Below are 22,185 nucleotides of genomic sequence, written 5' to 3'. Positions count from 1 at the left end.
ATAATTAACAAAATAGAGAAACCACAAACTCAGTCAAGGTAAAAGCGTGAAAAAAACCAACTAAGAATTAAAATGGGAAAATAACTATTAAAAAAGTAGAAATTTAAAAAGTTCATCAGACTATTTGGCAAATCTTTATGCAAATCAATCTGAAAATGTAAATGAAATAGACAATTAGCCGGGAAAACATAGTTTAACAAAGTGACCCTATTAGAAATAGAAAGCTTCAACAGACCAACTGATTTGTAAAAGAAATACAGAAAACTATCAAGGATATCACCCCACTAAAAGCACCATGCCTAAAGAGTTTCACAGGTGGTGTAAACTTTCAAAGACTAGATAGTTTTAATGTTGTATAAACTCCTTTAGTACATAGACAATAAAGGTAAACTTCCAAATTATTTTTATGAAGAAAAATAACATTGATATTTAGACAAATATCACTTACAAGTATTGGTACAAAACAAAATAGTTGCAAAAAATAAATATTAGCAAACAGAATCAATATCACATTGAGAATAATTCATTAGGACTAAGTGGATTTACTCCAAGAATGCAAGGTTGGTTTGATATTATAATAAAATGCATCCATATTAAGTGATCTAAGAAGAATCATCTCATTATCTCCACTGATGCTGACAAACTGAATTATTTTATCAAATAAAATCCAGCAATTATTTCTAATTAAAAAACACTCATAAACATAGCAATTCTTGGATACTTCCTAACCACAATAAAATATATAAATCTTAGTCCAAAGTCAGCATATATTAAATGAGGAATCACTAGAGACATTTCCACTAAGACCAGGAATGAGGCGAGAATGCCTATCATTCCAACATTATTATTGTACTAGAGGTATGAGGCAATTCAATAAGACAAAAACAAATCAATCAGAGGCATAAAATCTGGAAAACAGAAGGTAAACTGTTTGCAGATGATATAATAGTATACCTGGAAAACTTGAGAGAATCAGTGCTCAAATAACTCAAGTAGCAAAAGAAGCAAGCTAGCAGAACATAAAATTAACACAGAGAAACCTATGGTCTTTGTCTACACAAAATACATAATAGTGGATAAAACTCCACTTATAATAGCATTAAAGAATATAAAATGCTTAGAAATCAATTTAGTAAGAAATGTACGAATCTATATGAGGCACACTTTATTTTTTTTTTTTTTTTTTTTTGAGGCACACTTTAAAATGTTCCTGAGTGAGGCTAAAGTAGACATGAACACAGATAAAGACATCCCTTGTTCTCTGGTAGAACGACTCAACATCATAGTGATGTCTGTCCTCCTGAGACCCATTTATAAGTAACGCAATTCTCCAAAAAATATCACCAGATTTTAATGGAGCTAGACAAGTTGATACCAAAATTCATGTGGAAAAATAAACATGTCAGAATATTTAGAAAATCTGATATTCTAGGGGTTTATAAAAAAATAATGAAGGGAGTCTAACCCTACCATATACCATATACTATATTTCATATGCTATGAAATCTCTATAATTAAGGTAATGAGGTACTGGAATTCAAATAAACAAAGAAAAAAGTAGAATAGCAAGAAATTTGGAAATAGACTCAAGTACATGTGGAAATGTAGTATATAATGAAAGTGTTATCTTAACTCACTAGAGCACAGATGGACTCTTTAATAAAATGGTGCTGGACAACTGGGCAGCCATTTGGGAAGAAAATAACATTAGAGTCATACGTTATGCCATCCACACAAACTCCAATTTAAAAAGAAATAAACATAAGTACTAGAGGAACATATGGAAGAGTTCCTCTGTAAACTGAGTGAATAGAAAGAGTAAAATAAGATTGATGAATTACATTATTTACAAATTTAAAATTATTTACATGGTAAAGAATAATTGATAATTTATTTAAAAATCTATGTGCACAAGAGGATTACTATATCTTTTGCCCCCAAAAGTGTTAGCTGAGATCAACTGCAACACTGATGCCATCTAACCTAAATAAGCCACCTGTAAAGTTTCATTTAAGAAGAGTGTGGTGCAGAGGCAGGAAGGGTGGGAGGATTTTCTTCCGAGTTAGTCGGGCTACAGCTTTACCTTCTTCAGTTTCTTGTGGGCACCGGTCTGGTTCCCCTGTGCCAGGTCAGCCACACCCAGGAGCCGATATGTTTCTGCCACCTCAGGGCTGAAATCACCAAACACGGCCACTTTGGCCTCCAGGGACTCTCTAAGGATTGAAGTGGCTCTCTGCGAAAGGAATAAAAAGCAGCCGGTTAAATAAAAATGTTCATTGCCTCACTATTTACAACAGCCAGGACATGGAAGCAACCTAGATGTCCATCGGCAGATGATTGGATAAGGAAGTTATGGTACACAATAGAATATTACTCAGCCATAAAAAGGAATGCATTTGAGTCAGTTCTAATGAGGTGGATGAGACTGGAGCCTATTAAACACAGTGAAGTAAGTCAGAAAGACAAACACCATATATTAACGCATATATATGGAATCTGGAAAGATGGTACCAATGATCCTACATGCAGGGCAGCAAAGGAGGCACGGGTGTAAAGAACAGACTTCAGGACTCAGTGGGAGAAGAAGTTGGGATGATTTGAGAGAAAAGCATTGAAACATGTACATCACCACATGTAAAACAGATGACCAGGGCGAGTTTGATGCATGAAGCAGGGCACCCAAAGCCGTGCTCTGGGACAACGTGGAGAGATGGGGTGGGGATGGGGGGGACACATGTGTACCTGTGGCTGATTCATGTTGATGTATGGCAAAAACCGTCACAATATTGTAAAGCAATTATCCTCCAATTTAAATAAAAGATTTTTTTTTAAGTTCAAAGCTGGATAAAGAAAATGCCAGTAACAGTGCCTCCTAAGAAAATGGTGTAACTGATACACATGATATACATTTTCATTTTTAGGGTGAATGAGTTTTGGAAGTGTGTCTCATGAGCTGAGCCTACTTACCTTCTCAAATAGGAATCAGGAAATAACGTACATGGGGTGGAGGGGTTGGGAGGGGGTCAGGGATGGTGTGAACTCTGAAGAGAGAATACATAAAAGAACCCTGGAGAAAAAGCCACCTCAGATGTTACAGGAACCCATTTTAGCTGAGTTGAGCTGAGTTCAGTCGCTCAGTCATGGCCAACTCTTTGTGACCCCATGGACTGCAGCACGCCAGGCTTCTCTGCTCATCACCAACTCCCGAAGCTTACTCAAACTCATGTCCATCGAGTTGGTGATGCCATCCAATTATCTCATCCTCTGTCATCCACTTTTCTTCCTGCTTTCAATCTTTCCCAGCATCAGGGTCTTTTCAAATGAGTCAGTTCTTTGCATCAGGTGGCCAAAGTATTGGAGTTTCAGCTTCAGCATCAGTCCTTCCAATGAATATTCAGGACTGATCTCCTTTAGGATGGACTGGTTGGCTCTCCTTGCAGTCCAAGGGACTCTCAAGAGTCTTCTCCAACACCACAGTTCAAAAGCATCAATTTTTTGGCCCTCAACCTTCTTTATAGTCCAACTCTCACATCCATACATGACTACTGGAAAAAGCATAGCTTTGAGTAGACGGACCTTTGTTGGCAAAGTAATGTCTCTGCTTTTTAATGTGCTGTCTAGGTTCGTCATAGCTTTTCTTCCAAGGAGCAAGCGTCTTTTAATTTCATGGCTGCAGTCACCATCTGCAATGATTTTGGAGCCCAGAAAAATAAAGTCTCTCACTGTTTTCACTGTTTCCGCATCTATTTTTCCCCATTGATTACTCCCCCATGAAGTGATGGGACTGGATGCCATGATCTTAGTTTTCTGAATGTTGAGAGTTTTTAGCCAACTTTTTCATTCTCTTGTTTTCTCCGAGAGACTCTTTAGCTCTTCGCTTTCTGCCATAAGGGTGATGTCATCTGCGTATCTGAGGTTATCGATATTTCTCCCGGCAATCTTGATTCCAGCTTGTGCTTTATCCAGCCCGGCATTTCTCATGATGTACTCTGCATATAAGTTAAATAAGCAGGGTGACAATATACAGCCTTGACGTACTCCTTTCCCAGTTTGGAACCAGTCTGTTTAGCTGAGTAGGAAGAATAAAAAGTACCATGAAATGCATTGTGTCCTTTACGCGTCAAGAACTGTGCTAAACAGTTGATGTGTGTGAGCTCTTTTGCTCGCACTCTCTCCTTTCCATAAGGACAATTTTAGTCCTTGTTTGACAGAGGAGGAAACCGAGGCACAGGGCAGTCGAGAAGCTCGCTCAGAGTCAGAGAGCCCGTCAGCGGCAGAGCTGGGTCTGGTCCTGCCCGCTTCAGTCCCTCTTAGTTTCAGGCTCTTCTTTCTCTGGGCACACTGATGTTTGTATGTAAAACTATAGTTTCCTGGCAATTTATCTCCTTACAGAGTATCCAGAATATATTCCAGGGTTTTCTGTTTCTCACAAGAAATACTTCAGGAAATGAAAAGCAAACATTCGGACATGGTGAAAAGTTAAATAGGTCTGACATTCTGTTTGGTTTATCTGACTTATTTATACCCACATGGAATAAAAAAATACGGGTTGGAATTCATCTCTTCAGTCAGACACTAAGACATACAGAGGGAAAGCCCTGCATGTCGATCTCCCATGTTTCTCCAAAATTCTTCCATCATGTCCTCCACGAAAGCATGGTTGCAGTTAGAGAACACAAACGCCCAATTTAAGAGCCGAACAAAGCAGAAATCGGTGAAGAAGCCTCGCCCACCACTTAGCCCTGAAGGCACCCTACCAGCACTCCCCAGACAGAGGAGCTGGCAAAGCCTTCGCTCATTTTATTGGCAAGAATATGAATTAGGTGCTGGGGTCGGGATCAGGGAACCCCAGGAAAGGCACTGATAAGAGAGAAACAATTTGTTAGGTGGAAAGACAAGTCACTGCTGGGGAAGAGCTGGGTCAGTTGTGAAGACACACCTGACCCCCCCTTGGTTCAGGTCTTCCTGATGCTGAAGCCTGTCATGTCCTGTCCCAGGGACCATGAGGCAAGTGCTGGGTTTGGCAGCTTTTCCATGAAAATTGGCTGTCAGGCTTGGAGGAGCCAGTGGGGGAAAGAAGAGCCCAGCTCCTTCTCCTAAAGGATGCTCTCAATGCCATTTACAGCGTAATTGAGGAAGCTGGAGATAGAAGTGCATGTTGAGATGGCAGTGGGAAAGATGCCACATGGACATGGGTATAGAGGAAATCCAGACTGTGACAGTCTCTGAGAGTTAGACAAGTTTAACGGAGAGAAGGAAAGAATAATCAGGATTCAGGTGGGCTAAGAGGCAGGCTCGGGCACCTGGGCACACAGCGGTAGGGGTGCGAGCACACGGCACATTCAGGGCCAGTGAGGGGACGAATGTGACTACAGCCGAGGACAGAAAGCGGAGCAGAGGGAGGTGAGGCAGGCGTCACGGGCTGGGCTGGTAGAGGCGGCGGCATGCCAGGCTGAGGGGTTACGGGGAATAAGAAGTTAGAGAGGGTTCTTGTTGGCAGAGCAGCACAACTAGAAGAATATCTTAACACAGTTCAAAGGAACTTTTTCACTTCCATGTGTGCATGCGTGCCACATCGCTTTAGTTGTGTCTGACTCTTGGAGATTCCATAGACTGTAGCTGGCCAGGTTCCTCTGTCCAGGGAGAGATTCTGGGATTCTCCAGGCAAGAACACTGGAGGGGGTTGCCAAGCCCTCCTCCAGGGGATCATCCTGACCCAGGGATCGAACCCGCATGTCTCCTGCACTGGCAGGCGGGTTCTTTACCACGAGCACCACCTGGGAAGTGCCACCATTATGGTAATACATTACCACACTATACAATTACATTAAACTGGATTCCATGATGAAAAATAGTGGGGACAATCTAATGAAGACTGGGGGAGAGGAATCAGGCAAGCTGGTGAGTTCTGAAGGATGGATCTGCATTAGCCAGGAGATCCATGAAGAACCTTCCAAGAGCAGGAAACAAGTGCTGACACTGCCCAGAAGTGTGGATTAGAAAAGGCCACTGTGCAACACACATCAGGGGAGGGGGCAAAAATGAGACTGGAAATGCCAGCAGATTTCAGATCTTGCAAGGTATTGTGGGCAATGCGGGATTCCAGCTTCCCTTAAGGGCACTGAGAAGCCAATGGAGTATTTTACAAATAGAGGCCTGCTGATCAGATTTGCTTTTTTAAAAGATCACCATGGCTTCCTTATTCAGAATGGGTTAGAAAAGGGCAAGAGTGGAAGGAGCAGTTGGGGCGCAGGGTTTCCTAGAGTGGTCCAGGCAGGAGATGATGACTGGCAGAGAAGAGATGGCAACTGATGGATGGAGTCAAGGGGCCTTCTGCAGGTGACGACGACTGACGAGCTAGACGGGGTGAGGCATGATGGGGGCACACTTCCTGTCAGACTTCTGCCCTGAGCGCTCTCCACAGAGCTTCTAGAGCTCGGGTCTCCACCAGAGACCCCCGGAAGGCCCCTCTCTACTTGGCTGAGTGATCCAGAAAAAATATGGAAACTCCATTTATTATGGTTACTGTAGCCCTATTTGGCCTGAGGAACATGGGTACACCTAGATTGAAAATCCATCCTTAAGCTCACATCAGTTGAGAGAAGGGTAAAGCATTGAGTTGGGAGAGAGCTGTTGGGCAGGTCTATAGAACAGCAGAGAAAATAAAAACGTTTTCCTCTCAAGGATTTACTCTTGATGGGTTAGAGTTGAAAATACAGATATATTTATATAAATCAAGCATGTGGCTGTCTTGTAGCTGTTAGGCTTATTATGGAACAAGTTCCCAAGGGTTTAACTACCCTTGGGATAGTTAAATGACACTAAACTCTGAGTCTGGTTCCATTTTTACCAGCCATGGGAAACTTGTCTGTATGGTTCAATGGACAGTGAGCCATAACTTCTGCACTGTGTAGTTCTTATTAGATATGCAAATTTCATTCATTAGCCAAGATAATAAGACACAATAATTGCTACCTTCTATGCCAGCTAGAACCACAGGTTGTGATAAGCTGGGACTGTCCATCTGGTTCTCAAGGTTTCTAGTCTTTTAGGGTGCTTTGCAGGTGGACATGGCATCTAAGTTCTCATAATTTATTGTTCCCCAAGAGAGCCTATCCAGGAGCTGGCTACCTGGCCTTATGTATCCCTCTCCCTGTGGGGTCTGGTACATGCCTCGTATACAGTAGGTGCTTAAGGCTTGCAGAGTGTAGGAGTTGCCCTTTGGGTATCAACTGGGTTTCCCGAGTAGATAACTGTCAGTTGTGGTCCAAACTCACTCACCTCATCTTGTCCAGTGACTTGTAGGAAATGGCAGTAATCATCTTGAATTGAAAGAAATTTGGCTTTCTCCATCCCTTCAGCATCCTTGAGATTAGCCATGCTATCCTGAAAATACTGCTCAGCCACATCTAAAGAAAAGCACCACAACAACAATTTTGAAAACTACTCACAGATTTGAAATGAAAACAGAATAACTATGCATTTAGTGATGATGAACTTTCGGAAAATAATAAGTAACTGGACAAGATAACCCAGTTAGGGAAACTGTCTTTTCCCATTAATCTGACTGCTTTATCAGACAAGGTCTAGTTCTCAGAAAGATACTGCTATTTATTTTCATCAGTTTTCGTACATCTTGGCCCTCCCAGTGATATAGTAAGCAGAGTTAATGCAAACAGGGAAACTATTTCCCCTAGACCTGACACATCGTTAAGTTTTCAGGTTGATTAACCATTAATTCCTCATAAAGCTCTAGTTGCTCCTTACTGAGGTTAGAACTCCAAGGATCCATTGACTTTAGTGGATGTTATAATCTTGGAATGTAGTTTAATAACACTATAATTCTGGAAAATACAGCTGACATGCTGCTGAAGGATAAACCCCAACTATTCCAAGCACTTAAACATATTGGTTATAATGTAACAAAAATATTTTAGAATATTTGCCAATATTGAAAGCAAAAATCAAAAAAGGAAAATTTCAGATATGAAAAATGAAGAGGAAACTGAAAGCCAGAGCAGGGATGGGGACGGGGAGCGGGGAGCTGAACGGTCCATGAGGGGGTTAGGAAAAAGGTCTACGGTATTCCAAAATGCCTAGGGTCTCATAAGCCTGAGCAGGGTTGGTTACTGAGGCCTGAGGCCTGTGTGTGGTAAGTAAATGACACGAGGCTCCTGCAAAATTCAGTGTCACAGGCAGATTTCCAGGATGACCCCAATGACCCTCATCCTTGATTATGTCCTCCTCATTGATTATGGGTGGAGCTTATAGATAGGCTGAGATATTACTCCTGTCATAAGGAATGTCATATAGCACAATAGACTGTAAGAAAGTGAGATTACTCCTTGGGCCTAACCTAATGTCACCAGAGCTTTAGAAGCAGTTTTCTTTAGTTCGGGGCAGAGAAGGAAAGCGGAAAGATCCAAAATATGAGAGGGATTTGAAAAGGAGGTTCTCCAATCCTGAGATGGAGGGGACCGTGGTACAAGGACCCAAAAGTGGCCCATAGGAGCTGAGAGAGGTCACAGTCAGCAAGAATACAGGGGCTTCAGTCCTACAACATAAAGAACTGAATCCTGTTAATAACAGGGTTGAGCTTAGAAAAGGACCCCATGCTCCAGATGAGAATGTAGCCGGCTGACAACTTGATTTTAGCCTCAGCAGAGAAGCCACTCTTACCATGCTAGACTTCTGACTGACAGAACTGAAAGCTTAAACTGCGTGTTTAAACAACCATAATTTGCTATGCAGCAAAAGAAAACCAGTATAGCCAGGAATTCCTAAAACCAGCAATAGCACTGGTCCAAAGAGAAGCCTTCAGGCTGTCCCTCCAGAGGCCATGGCTTGAAAAAACATCTGAAAGAAACGGGAAGACTGTACGTGGAGTATGCACATGTGTGAGGGCAGAATTTGCACCATCTACTTTATTTGGAAATTCTTTTTTTTCCCCCCCAATTGTTTCCCTTCCTTCCTTCTGCACTACATGGCTCGTGGGATCTTAGTTCCTCAAGCAGGAACTGAACCCAGGCCTATGGCAGTGAAAGCATGGAATCCTAACCACTGGACTGCCACGGAATTCTCTTGGTTTGGAAATTCTTAACCAATAAATTGAAGTAGAAAACTAAGGCCTTAATCTCCAAAATATACAAACAGATAATACAGCTCAACAACAACCAAACAACCCAACAGAAAAATGGGCAGAAGAACTTAATAAATATTTCTCCAAAGAAGACACACGGATGGCTAGTAGGCAAATGAAAAGATGCTCAACATCACTAATTATCAGAAAAATGCAAATCAAACTACAGTGAAGTACCACCTCATACCAGTCAGAATGGCGATGAATAAAAAGTCTAAATACAGCAAATGCTGGAAAAGGTGTAGAGGAAAGGGAGCCCTCCTACCCTCTTGGTGGTAATGTAAGTCGGTGCAGCCACTATGGAGAAACAGGTTCCTTAAAAAACCAAAAACAGAATTACCATATGATCCAGCAATCCCACTCCTGGGCATATACCTGGACAAAACTGTAATTCAAAAAGATACACGCCCCTCATGTTCATAGCAGCTTTATTCTCAATATCCAAAACATGTAAACAACCTAAATGTCCATCCACAGATGAATGGATAAAGAAGGTACAGTACATGTATACAATGGAATGCTATTCGGCTGTAAAAAAGAATGGAATAATGCCATTTGCAGCAACATAGATACAACTAGAGATTATCATACTAAGTGAAGTCAGAAAGACAGATACCATATGATATCACCTGTGTGTGGGATCTGAAATACAACACAAATGAACCTACCTATGAATCAGAAACGGAGTCACAGATGCAGAGGACGACTTGTGGTTGCCCGGGTGGGGGTAGGGGAGGGAAGGACTGCTAGTGTGGGATTAGCAGATGCAAACTATTATATGCAGAGTGGGTAAGCAACAAGGTCCTGCTATATAGCACAGAGTGTATCACAGGGTATAGTCAATATTCCTTGATGATATTGTGATATGGTTTATCACAGGGTATTTTCAATAATAGAAAAGAATATTTAAAAAAGAAACTCTGTAAAGTAGAATCTAGGCTGAAAGTAGAAAAATTATAGGACTCCAGCACAGGGGTCACAAACTTATTCTATAAAGGACCGAATGGTAACTATTTTAGGCTTTGCGGACCAAAGACTTGTAGCACAAAAGCAGCCAGAAATGATATGTGAATAAAGCAGCCTGGCTGTGTGCCAAGAAAACTGTTTAGAAAATTGGGCGGGGAGCTCGATTTGGCCCCTGGGCTGAAGTTTGCTGACTCCTGCTCTAGCAGAGGAAAATGTGAGTGTCCCTGAGGAACAGGGGACCACCCCCCACCACCACAACCGAAGTGCCTGCTGGAGACAACCTTATGGGTTCACATGATGAGCGCACAGTTGAGGCAGATTATGACCCATGCACTCAAGGTCTACTTGACATTTCCATTTGGAAATCTAGTATGAACCATGAACTGTGTAGCACAAATACACATGAGCACAAAGGTAAAATGTTATCTCTAGCTTCTTCAGGCTTCCTCTGTGTTTGATTATTTTCCCTTTACCACCTCTAATTTTGTTTCTGTGCTTTCTCCCCATTTTCTTGATTAGACAGGACAGGGTATTGTCTATTTTAATATTTTTGCAGAGTGGGCCCATGGATTAATTTTTCTCATATTCTGATGTGAACGATAGTACTTCCAAAGAGGAACCACAAACACACTGCTCCAGAACTCACAGAGACGGACGGATGGGGCAAGCCTGTGCAGGAGGTGCTTGTTCCGGGAGGTGGAGAAGCAGGTGGGAAGGAGGGCGGGCCCCAGGGGTCAGGTGCTGCCTGCCCTCAGGCCCAGCCCTGCCGCCGGCCGGCTCTGCACCTCCCAAGCTTGGCCTCCGGTTTCTCATGTCAGAGAGGGGCTTTCGTGCCAGCGCCTCTGTTATAGGGTGGCTGTAAGGAGTAGACGGGTTAATGCCCACAAATAACTGATGACACGCCTGACACCTAGCCAGTGCTCAGGAAATGAAGAAATTTTTAGTTTCAGGGACAGTTTGTGGCTATGGGCCTCCCTCATGCACGCTAGGCTAACCAGCAGGGACACTGGAAGCAGGGATGGACATGGAGAGGACAGAACAGTGCTATGAAAACAGACAGAGTGGTCCAAAGGTCTGAAGCGTGCACATAAATGGCTCCATACAACTCGACAAGTTGAGAACAGCTCTGAAATTCACAATGAGAAATGTGTTTCCGGAAACGATTCAAGTACCTCCCAAGTGATCTGTTGTGGAAAGGAGAGACACAGACAGCTGGGAGACGTGTCTATCCAATCCAGGCAGCCTAAAGAGAACTCAGGTCTGAAAACACGCAAGCGTCACTTATCTGCAAGATCTTCTCTGCTGAAGATCTATGCGGCTGTCGGAGAGAAGTGAGAATTGGGCTGGGGGGTGCTGCCTGTCAGGGAGGTCAGCTGGCCCCAGGCTTTGAAACTTGACAGAAGTCTAGTAAGCTGGGGTCCCGGCTCCACTCTTTCACTGGGGGTCTGTCCACTGCCAAACCAGCAGATGGATTTCTAAAGTAGTTTTCAAACTCTTTTTTTGGTAGTAGAAAATTTTACTACTGTATATGAAAAACGTTACATCACTTTAGTCTTTGTTGACTCTTGGGAGAATATATTACAGATTAAATGTTCGAACTAAGTATCTATTTTGGTTACTTTGATAATCTGATGACAGCAAATGTGGAGATGATGTAGCATTTATATTGTTGATTGTAAAAGCATTACAGAGATGTATGTTCCATGTCTAAAAATTAACAAGTCTACTCAAGAATGGAGTACTGTTAATATTTTAGTTTCTGTTTAACTGGAAATTAACCAGAGACTGTAACTGAGCCATTCTTGAAGAGGAGAGGTTTTCCTGAGTCTCAGCCTTGTTTTCCCAAGATGAACCCTAACTTGAAAGAAGAGCAGATGTAAAGGGCATGGGAAGGAGGCAGGACCAAAAGGGTAAGAACTGAGTTTCTGACCCAGGCTTTTGCAGAAGTGGTGCCAGGCTCAGAAAAAAGGAAGAGGTCAAAAGGGATGGGGAGTGTTCCCCTCCCTTCTTGGGTAAGGAGCTGGTCTTCCAGACACAGGTGGATGTAGCTGTGCCTTCTCGCTTTCCAGGCCCTCATAACGTCCTCCCACCTCTTAGTGCTCCTGTCCCTGGCAGTCGCACGCTGACCCGTCGCCCCCACAAAACCGCCGCATCTGGGCTGGGCCGCGAGTCCCTTCCCTTGTGTGGCTGACCTCACAGGGCTCTGGGGGGAAGGAAGCCGACAGGCCTAAGTCACACTGCTGCGCTAACAGCTCACAGGCTCTAACTCAGGGAGGCCCAGTTACACTTTCCAAAGAGAACGCTCGTTAGCACCTTTGGATCTCTGGAAGAGGGACTGGAAGCGAGGGATTGTGGGGAAGGAAGGAATTTATTACTCAAACCAAGGCCAGAATAGCTACTGAAGTGGAAGAAAGCTGGGCTTTGCGACAAGGCGTCAGAGACCAGCCCTGCCTGAGAATCTGCCCTCGGGCGTCAGCTCCTGAAATTGCTGCTTCTCTTCCCCCATTTCAGAGTCCTCGGCTCCTCAACAGGTCCATGTTCTCCTAATTCTGTTCCTGGGAGTCTCTAGTCAGCAGAGGCAGGGCCAGGGAGAGGGTTCTCTGACACCTGTTGTCACGTACAAGTTGACCACAAGTTGGGGATCCTGTCAGGACGCTGCATTGAGAATAGTCTAGGACTCGGGAACAGTGGAAAGTCCAGGGCACACCCTGCGTGCGCCTTCCCTGTTTCTGTAAGTTTGAAACTACTTTTATTTTTACCTGGGATATAGGAGAGCTCCTTTACTGCAAAACCCTGACTTATTTTCCCCCGTCCCCCAAATTAGCTTCCTAAACCATGAACCCCATGATTAGTCTCTGAGGGGAGAGAAAACTTGCCCTACTACCCCTAGGGACTGACTCCCTGAGAAGCAGAGCTGGTTCTCCCAGGAGCGGGCATCCCCTCGGAGGTCCTTCTGGTGCAAGCGACAGTGGCGTTGCCAGAGGGACAGGTCACAGCCCCTGGGGCGGGATGCCCCTTCCTGGCACAGGCCTTGTGCCTGATGCTGGGTGTGGGTTCACAGGAGCCAGCAGTTTCAGCATTCACACACGTGGCCATTGCTAAGCTTAAAAGCCTCTTCTAGAATCCTCGGCAACCTGACGCCAGGTGGCCTCAGCAAGGGATGAGGTCACTTTCTAAATCACAGGCCATGACTTAGCTTTATAAATCTGAGCCCCAGTGGCACAGGTGTTCCAAGGCCACGGACTTCTCCCATTTTCACTCCTGCAGAACACCGGGGCTGTCTGCAAGTTAGGGTGAGGGGCAAGTGTGGCCCAGTGGGCAGGCTGGCTTAGTGTCTCCCAGAGGCCCCTTCAGATTGTTCCACCTGCGTGTGCATACAAAGGCGTTAAAAAAACCAGGGCTCCATTCAAAGAGCAGGAGGAAAGTGGGGTTATGATTTGGCACCTTAGAGGTCAGGAGGTTTTAATTAAAATAAATTCTGTTAGCCCTGGGCTTATTTTCTTGAGGCTGTCCAAAGGCAAGCTTTGGAACAGTGAGGACAGCTTTCATTATGAGAGAAGCCTGGGTGTACAATGTGACAATTATCCTTTGTAATAGTCTTGGGAAATTGTACTTTGCACTAACTGCAAAAGCTTTAAGGGCCCCAGGGAATTTGAAAATGGAAAGTCTCAAATCTTAGCCTGCTGTTAGCCCAGAGGAGTGCCAATACTCAGCAGACAAACAGATTGAACCCATCTAGACCCTGCTGGGAGCTGCTGGAGGCCCTGTGCCGGCAGCTGCCCTGAGACCAACCAGCAGCCTCGGGGTGGGGGGCATGGGGTTTTCTGAGGACAGACGAAGCCCAAGACAAGCTTTCTCCACACCGAAAGATCACCTTCAAGAGGAACATCGTCCCCGGCATCTGGGAGATGTCTCAGACCTGCTGGTGCTGAGCCCCACGGCCCCTGGAAATCCACGGCCATCTCGGGGGCGGGCTTGCATCAGCAGAGTGAGGTGACCAACGTGGAGGCAGGCTGGTCTCACAGCTCCTGGGGCCCACAGGTCCTGGCAGGGCTCAGTCACCACGGGGATGCCAGCTTCGAAGCCCTCACCATCAGAAGCGGGCCAGGACCGTCCTCCTCCAGCATCGCTTGGGGCCACCCAGTAGTCATCAGGGGTTCAGTAGCCTCAGGTCTGTTGCCGAAGTGGCTTGTCTTGGTAAAGTATATGTGATTTCCATAAGCCGCCCTAATAATATGTTTCAAAGTCAAGTCAGAGTATTGATAACTTAAGCTTTTCCAAGAAGCTGTGGACATAACTTATTAGCTAGTACTAAGTGAAACACTCGCGCCTCATAGAAGTGGTTATCAGAGTTTCATCCTCCCGAGGAGAGGGATAAAGCTGCGGGCTTTGTTCTCAGGCACACAGATGAAATGCAGTTTGCAAGCAAAGCTCGATGAGGTTTCAGTTCTGCCACAGGCTGTACCTCGGTGAAGAGAGACCAACAGCACAGGCTCAGGGTGCAGAAGGCCACCCCTTCTACTTCTCTGCCAGCCTCAAGAGCTGCCACCCCCGCAGCCTGCACGTGCCCCCGCTTTGGGCTCCCAGGCTCCCTGGACCTCTGAGGACAGAGCACCCGGAGAGCCACGCCCTGTCTGATCTGGAGTGTGCTCAGGTGGGCAGTGCCTGGCCTCTGTCTAGACCCCAGTCCTCTAGACGGGCTGTGCCCTAGGGTGCCTTCCAGAGGTTTCTGAGAGGGGGTCCTCCTAGCCCCTTTTCTCCTCTGGCCACACCCACTGCTCTCTCTGCCCCCTCCCTTCCCCACCTGGCCTGCAGGACGCAGAGCAGGCTGGACACTGACACCTGCTTGGGATGCTCGGGTGCCAGGCTCAGCCAGGCTAGGCGTTCTGCACTGAGAGGTGGGCCCTGGGGAGGAGCTGCGGCGGGGTCTCTGAGAGCGCACAGGGCTTGCGGGGGGCAGTGGGAAGACTGAGGAAGAGGGGGGCAGGTGGCCAGCAGCTGTCGGGGCCTCAGGTTGGAAGTGGGAGACGGAGGTAGCAGGGCCCGCCAAGTACGGCCACAGGCAGGGGAAGGCCGCTGGCCACGGCTGCTCCCTGGAGGCCTCGTTACCAGCTGGGAGCCCACTGGAGCTGGGTGTGTGTGTGCCAGAGACGGCCTGACTCCCAGTCTCTCTGAGACACACGGGGCTCAAGCAGCACTGGTAACCCATGAGCAGGGAGCGGGCCTCAGGTGAGGCAGGGCCCGGCATGGGCAACGCTGAAAACCAGGCCACAGGAGGAAGAGTTGAGCAAAGGGGTGACGTGGAGGGTAAAAGCCAGGGGACTTCATGGAGATGCAGGGCCCACCTTTAGACACCCACATATTTCCTGACTACTGTATAAGACGAGGGGAGATGTCAAGATGAGAGAGGGCTGGGGAGACATGCCTGTGAGTCTGTCCACAGAGCTGAGAACTGGGGATCCCACCCCCTCCCCAAGGTAGGCAGGGGCATAGCCCGTCCTCTCCTGTTGTCTCTGAAACCAACAGAGCTCCCAGGCCCAGGCCCCACATGGGGCCACTTCCAAACAAGGCCACCCGAGCTCAGCGGGCTCTGCCTCTCAAAGGTTTACACTAAAATGTACTTGGCTTCAGCCCATTTCATTTTAATGTCCTTTAGGAGAAGAGTTATAAACACAAGGCCAATGCCCTGACGCTCAGCAGGGCTGGGAGAACTGTTAACACCAAGTTTGTCTATGGCTGCTCTGGGAAGCTGGCCAGGCTCAGGTTAGTGACATTTCGCTAGCCTGAATTGGGAGCCTTATGCAATGACAATCCTCCGTGACTTCTAGGGCAGTTTTGTCTGCATAAGGAATGCGGGAAGGCACAGAGCAAAGGGATTCGTTTGAGTGTGGAGCCAGAAACACACTGGCTTCTTGGCCAGTGACGTTTTGTTTATTGGAGGGCAATGCCTTCAATGGGCATTCAGCAAGCAGGCTATGGAGAATCCCCAAATGAGAAATTTCCCCCCATTAACGATTCTTTTAAAAACAAACAAACAAACTGTACTTGGCACAGACAAGTTTCCGCATAGGAGAGTAGAGCTGAGATCCTCGGTGCTCAGTGGAAAGTATGGATTTGCTCCCAGGGACTTCCGAACCACAAGTGACCAAAGTCCAGGCCAGAGAGGCCTGCCTGGGTGAGAGCTGGGTGGGGAGGCCGGGCCCTTGCTTAGCTGTCAAAGATCACTTCCAAATTCTCTCCTTTCCTTTCCCCTTGCTGGAGGTAGCAGAGGCCTGGAGAGCCTCAGCCCTGGGTGGGTTCCTCGTCACCGTGTCAGCTGTGTGTTAAGTGACAGCAGAGAAATGAAACCCAGGAGCCCTGAAAGGCGGTGGGGAGGCACCTAGCCACTGCCCCTGTGGCTCCTGGCTGGAAGGGGGGACCCCACTCACCCCTGTTTTGGGGGGATGCCGAGCGCACACGTGTTAACACGGCTCCTCTGGGCCCAGGCCGAGGTTAGGCACGTGTGGGTAAGACTGGGACAAACGGTCTCAGCAGCAGCCTGCCAGGTCGTCTTCCTGTCTTCTCCGTGCTCTCCGTCAAGGAAACACAGGTTCCTCTGGCAGCATCCTCGAGCCTGTTAACACAGTAGGAATGAGCTGCTGGGTCTCTGCTTTGGCTCTTCTGATGCACCTGTTTCGGGTTTGAGGTCTGAGGCCTTGGGGGCGAGGGCCGGGCTTCTCTCTGCCCCAGCTCCGGGGCTTCCTGCTGCTGCTGCATGGCAGCTGTTCTGATCCGACAGCATCTCTGCCCGGCCTCCTCCTTGCTTTCAAGTAAACGCTTTCTGCCAGTGTCAAGTCATAGACATTTCGCATGTCCTCGGACCAGTGGAGGCTGCATCTGAGAAGGGAGCCTCCTCGGATGGACTGGGGCTTTGTCCTTCTTGGGTAAAGCTGTGAGTTGAGAGTGGACGGGGCTGTGGTGTGGAGAGCTGGCTGGGTCATCTCCTTTGTGAAATGAGACAGGCATTTTGGTGAGAGCGCCAGCACCCGCATCCAACGACGCTTGGTACTGCCGCTGTCGTCTTGTTAATATGATGCTGCTGAGATTCCCGCTGGCTCCAGGCTCCTGGGGGCTCCGTGGGTCAGTGTTTCAAGCAGCCACTGCTCCAGGCCTCAGGCAGAAGCAGCCCCCTCCCTAACCTGCAAAGCCAGCTGCGACTGTCCAACTCCCCGCTCCTGGGCAAGTTTGCCTCTCTCCTTCCCTACTCACCCTCCTCCGATCTCTCAGACACTGAGAGGCGAGCCGGCTCCCCGGGGCCGCTCACCACGTGGTCTGAGCTGCCCGAGAGCCACAGGGCAGAAGCGGGGCTGAGGCCTGTGTGGGCTCCTGGGCGGGCCTCCTTGGGCTGCCTTCACTCTTCCCGCGTCCTCTCCCTCCCCAGAGCCACACACTCTCTGGCAGGTGTAAGTGGGGGGTGCAGGGGGGGAAGGAGGGAAAAGGCAAGTGCAGTGCCAGTCCTTGTTACACAGCAGGGAGGTCAAGAGGCTGGGTTCAAATCTACAGGCCCTGGCTATGGCTCTTGGGAAATTACCTAAGCCTGCATGCCTCAGTTTCTCCATCTGAGACCTGGGGACTTGTATCAACCTCACAGAGCTGTGGTAAGTTACCTTTGTTAGCTCAGTCAGAACCGTGACACTACATACTATGTAAGAATTAGCTATTATTACTAAGTGAGGTCATTAAATTTTCATAGACCTAATTATCTGCATCAAGTAGGTATTAGTAGCATTCTTGACTTACAGGGGAGGCTATATCAACATCATATTTAGACTGGAAAACTTAGAAAAAAATGTATCTCATGCTCCCAGGTCAGAAGTTAGGGATCTAGCCCTCCACACTTGTTTTGCCTCCTTCAGAGCCTGAAACATATTTGGCTTAGTTACCATCAACTATGCATTGATTTCACATAAAACTTCAGATTTCTGCCTTCTCTTGAAAAAGCAAACCTGCCGATACAAGCCTGCCTTCCACATGACAGTGATGGGCCAGAGCTGAACAGCAGTTGCTGCTCGCTTTGGACAGGGGACAGGCTTCCCCAGCTTGTCACAGCCCTCACCACTCCCTATTGCATCTCTCAGATTACAGCCAAGGGTTAGCTGCCAATCATAATTATGCTGCTGCTGCTGCTGCTACTGGTTTCTAAGGACCATCTGCTTCACTCGGATTGCTTACCTGCTCCCTATGGACATGTAGGTTTGTGACCCCTGCTAATGTAGGGGTTTCCATCCTGTTTGCATTTTAAGTATCCTATTAATACTTGTGGCATGGAAGGTTCTCCTGCCTATTAAAGGAATGTTAGCCACCAACAGGTTGGTGAAAATATTGGCTCTCTGCAGGTTTGGAAGTTGGTTGAGGTGTGGAGTGCTCCAGGGAGCTAGAATGAGAAAGGGCGTCTGCCTTCCCTATCCTCTGGCTCTGAAAAGGTGCGCAAAGCTCCTGGAGACCAGAATGAGGGATCGTTAAGGGCGGATTGCCCCACTCCAGTACTCTTGCCTGGAAAATCCCATGGACGGAGGAGCCTGGTAGGCTGCAGTCCGTGGGGTCACTAAGAATCGGACACGACTGAACAACTTCACTTTCACTTTTCCTTTCATGCATTGGAGAAGGAAATGGCAACCCACTCCAGTGTTCTTGCCTGGAGAATCCCAGGGATGGGGGAGCCTGGTGGACTGCTGTCTATGGGGTCGCACAGAGTCGGACACGACTGAAGCGACTTAGCAGCAGCAGTAGCAGCAAGGGGGGATGGGCAGATAGACCCCCTTCCTCAGCTCCTTCCAGGACAGGAGCCCCTGCCCGGTCCAGGGACCTCTGCAGACCAGTCTGCTCCCAAGGTGCCCCCTTCAGCTGCACCGGCCCCCCCCCCCACCCCCACAATCAGCCTTCTCATCTTAGCCAGCGCCTGCTCCCAGAACCTCAGCCTCAAACCTTCCAAATGTTGACTTCTAGCTTGATGCCACACTGGACCTTATTTTCCTATAATGGATAAGTATTTTTATCTGACATCTTGGAATACACCTCAGGTCTTCTTTATGAATCATACTCTTGTTTCTGAATATTCTGGCCAACAACAAGAAAAAGTCATTAGGATAGTATGTTCTTCATCAGTAGAGGCCTACTGTATGCTCGGAGCCCGGGATGGAAGATTAAAAAACTCCCAAGCTCACCACTCTACCTATTATGTAGGACTAAGAAAAACTCTATGACTCATAAGTGGCAACTTCCTTTTGGAATCCTGAAGACGTGTAAGTTTATCCTGATTGAAAGCTCAGCCCTGGGAGGGTCTGAAGGCCGGCGTTTCAAGAGGCCAGATCTGTTGCCACAGTAGCTGCACAACAATCTTTAAAAATAGATCACCTTCGAAAGCCCAGGAGGCCACCCTGTAGGCCCAGCATGAACTCTCTGGGGCTCTGAGAGCTACGTTTGGATTTGCTGTGTTTGAGAGTACAGGTCTCGAAGAAGGCTGAAAATGGCTAGAAACCAAAGGGCTCTGGTGGACCTAACCGAGAATGCTCTCTGAAGCGACCATCACAGCTCCCTTTGCCCGTCCACCCATGCCAAAGGCAGCGAGCCCACAACCCCGCTGTGCATGGTCAGGAGGGAGCAGTCTGCTCTGCCCCTGGGAAGGCTCGCGCTTGCTCTCACCGTGGTGCTCAGGCCTCCCGGAAGCGACAGCGGCACAGGCGACGGTGTGTGCGGACACGGCTGCCTCCTCTCGAGAGGGGCTTCCTTTCAGGACGATGAGATGCGCCTGTCGTCACGAAAAGAAGAAACACGTTTGCTTACATGCTTGGCAGCGGCAGCAGGAACAAACTGTTCTTGCAGCGATAAGCAGAAAGCCAAGGAAACTTCCAGCAACCTAAACAATGTAATTTATGTGGAAGCACAATCAACTCTGGGGGGAGTTGGGTTTTAAAAGCATCCTGCAGTGCAGAAAGAATGTACCAAGCCCTGGACGCTGAGTCCAGATGGCTTGATGCTGTGGCCAGGACTTATTTCTAAGTAAATCATTTAAAAGTCTATCCTCCCATGAGTGCACTGTCAGTAGAAGAAGGAGTGGGGGTTGGTTTCCAGAAGGAAGGAGATGAATTAAAAAGTGCCAGTGCTGCAGCAGAAGTGGGCAAGCACAGTCCCCTACCACTGGCCAGTCCAGAGAGGGGGACTCACCCCCAGTGTCAGCAGCCTCACCCACTGAAATCCTGACCCCATCCCCATGCTTGGTCTGCCAAGCCCATTCAGCTACATCCTCAGCGAACCGGCCATGGGAACTGCCCGAGCACAGTAAACAGCTCAGTTCCTTGAGACGAAGCCCATTTAAAAATTCTCTAATGGAAAAGAACCACTTGATGATATTATGGGGCTCTCAGGTGGCGCAAGTGGCAAAGAACCCGTCTGCCAATGCAGAGACATAAGAGACGCGGATTCAATCCCTGGGTTGGGAAGATCCCCTGGAGGAGGGCACGGCAACCCACTCCAGTAGTCTTGCCTGGAGAATCCCACATATGGAGGAACCGGGCTGGCTACAGTCCTAGGGTTGCAAAAAATCGGACATGACTGAAGTGACTTAGCACACACGCACACATGATATTATGAGCATAAAGTAATAAAATCCTTTCAAATAAAATACAAAATGCATCCCTCCAAATAAAAAGACATTAAGCAAACAAACAAGTAAATAATCCCATGAATCATTCATAGCTCCTGGAAGCTGAAGGAGTCAGGGTGCTCAGGGCAGTGTGCACCAGCCAGGAGGGATGTCAGCATTCATGACACGGTAGAAACAGCAAATCTGAAGGCAGAGTATCAAGGTCTGAGTCTTATCTCCATGCTTTATTACCTGTGAAATATCTTGGGGAAATCACCCCCTCAGCAACCTCAGTTTTTTCATCTATAAAATGAGGATAATACAAATTGTCAAAAATATTCAAATTGATACCACAAATGGAAGAGAATTAAAGTACAGCCTAAATCTTAGACTACATAAACCCAGAGCACTAGAATCCTCGAGTACAGAGACAGCAGTGAGACAGCAAAGCCAGAGAGACTTGCTCCTCTGACTACCAGCTAAATGCATTTCTGAGATGATAATCAGGGTAGACTCTAGACTGTCATCTCATTTGTCATATGTTAAAACCTACTGAGTTACTAGATCTAGACTTCTTATGATGAGGCTACTCCAAATCAAGATTCTTGGTAATAGCTTTTATTGCTGTTAGAAGAATCAGAATTTCATATTTGTAAACATTAACAATAGCTTTTGTTTTAAAATGACTTTTTAAGTTACAGGATATAAATAAACTGGATGTGTGATTTTGGCAAACCATAATTAGTCATTATCCTCAAGTTGGTCTGAAGTTCTGATTGGAAATGCTTTTCAAATTGGAGTCAGAGGGATAGAGTGAGGAATCAAATGTTCAGTGCTCAGGAAATAAAAAAAAACAAGAGAAAAAGCTTGCCCTGCCCCCAATGCAAATATTAATAGATCATGTTTACTTTGTCTTTTCCCCGCGTTTACTATCTCTACAATCCAGAGGGTGAGGAGAGCACCGTCTGATGCCAGAAGAGATTTAACTCATATTGTTACAAAGACCTTTTACACACAGTATTTTAGATTGACTACAGCTCAAATTTGAATTCAAAAAGATTTCATATTTTGTTTCCACTCGGTATTATAATTCAAGTCAATGCAAAAGATGCGAGTCCATCAAAATTACTTTCAAATGAATAATTAACATGTTCTGAGAGCTAAGCTGCTTTTTTGTCTTGGAAACAGGATGCAAAGTTTTCCATGAGCAAAAATGTTCACAGTATCAAGAAAGTGGATCCTAAAATCTTAACAGGGGTCTGAATGTATCACAAAATCTTCATAACTTCAATGTTTTTCTGTATAAGATGCTAACATAAGCGAACATTTAGTATTCATTATTTACTTCAGAAACTCAGTGTCTGATCTAATTTGTTATTTGATGTTCATGAAACTTCTAAAAGCCATATGCTGGAGTAGGGGGTGAGGGCAGTGGAGAAGGGAAACCATGGTATTTAAA

General features: G+C 46.7%; 1 protein-coding gene across 1 annotated transcript in view; it reads right to left on the bottom strand.

The window, feature by feature from the left end:
* TTC23 (tetratricopeptide repeat domain 23) overlaps nt 1-22,185 on the bottom strand; it is a 140,911-nt gene that overhangs the window by 15,462 nt on the left and 103,264 nt on the right. The window contains exons 8-10 of the mRNA XM_065906944.1: nt 19,787-19,892; nt 7,282-7,409; nt 2,084-2,233 (exon numbers count right to left, since the gene is read on the bottom strand). Coding sequence (XP_065763016.1) covers nt 2,084-2,233; nt 7,282-7,409; nt 19,787-19,892 — 384 coding nt within the window. The remainder of the gene's footprint in view (nt 1-2,083; nt 2,234-7,281; nt 7,410-19,786; nt 19,893-22,185) is intronic.

Source organism: Muntiacus reevesi, chromosome 15 (assembly GCF_963930625.1).
Source record: "Muntiacus reevesi chromosome 15, mMunRee1.1, whole genome shotgun sequence".
NCBI classification, from domain to species: Eukaryota; Metazoa; Chordata; class Mammalia; order Artiodactyla; family Cervidae; genus Muntiacus; species Muntiacus reevesi.
The sequence above is the reverse complement of the archived record's forward strand: the minus strand, read 5'-3'. Positions and strand labels throughout refer to the sequence as shown.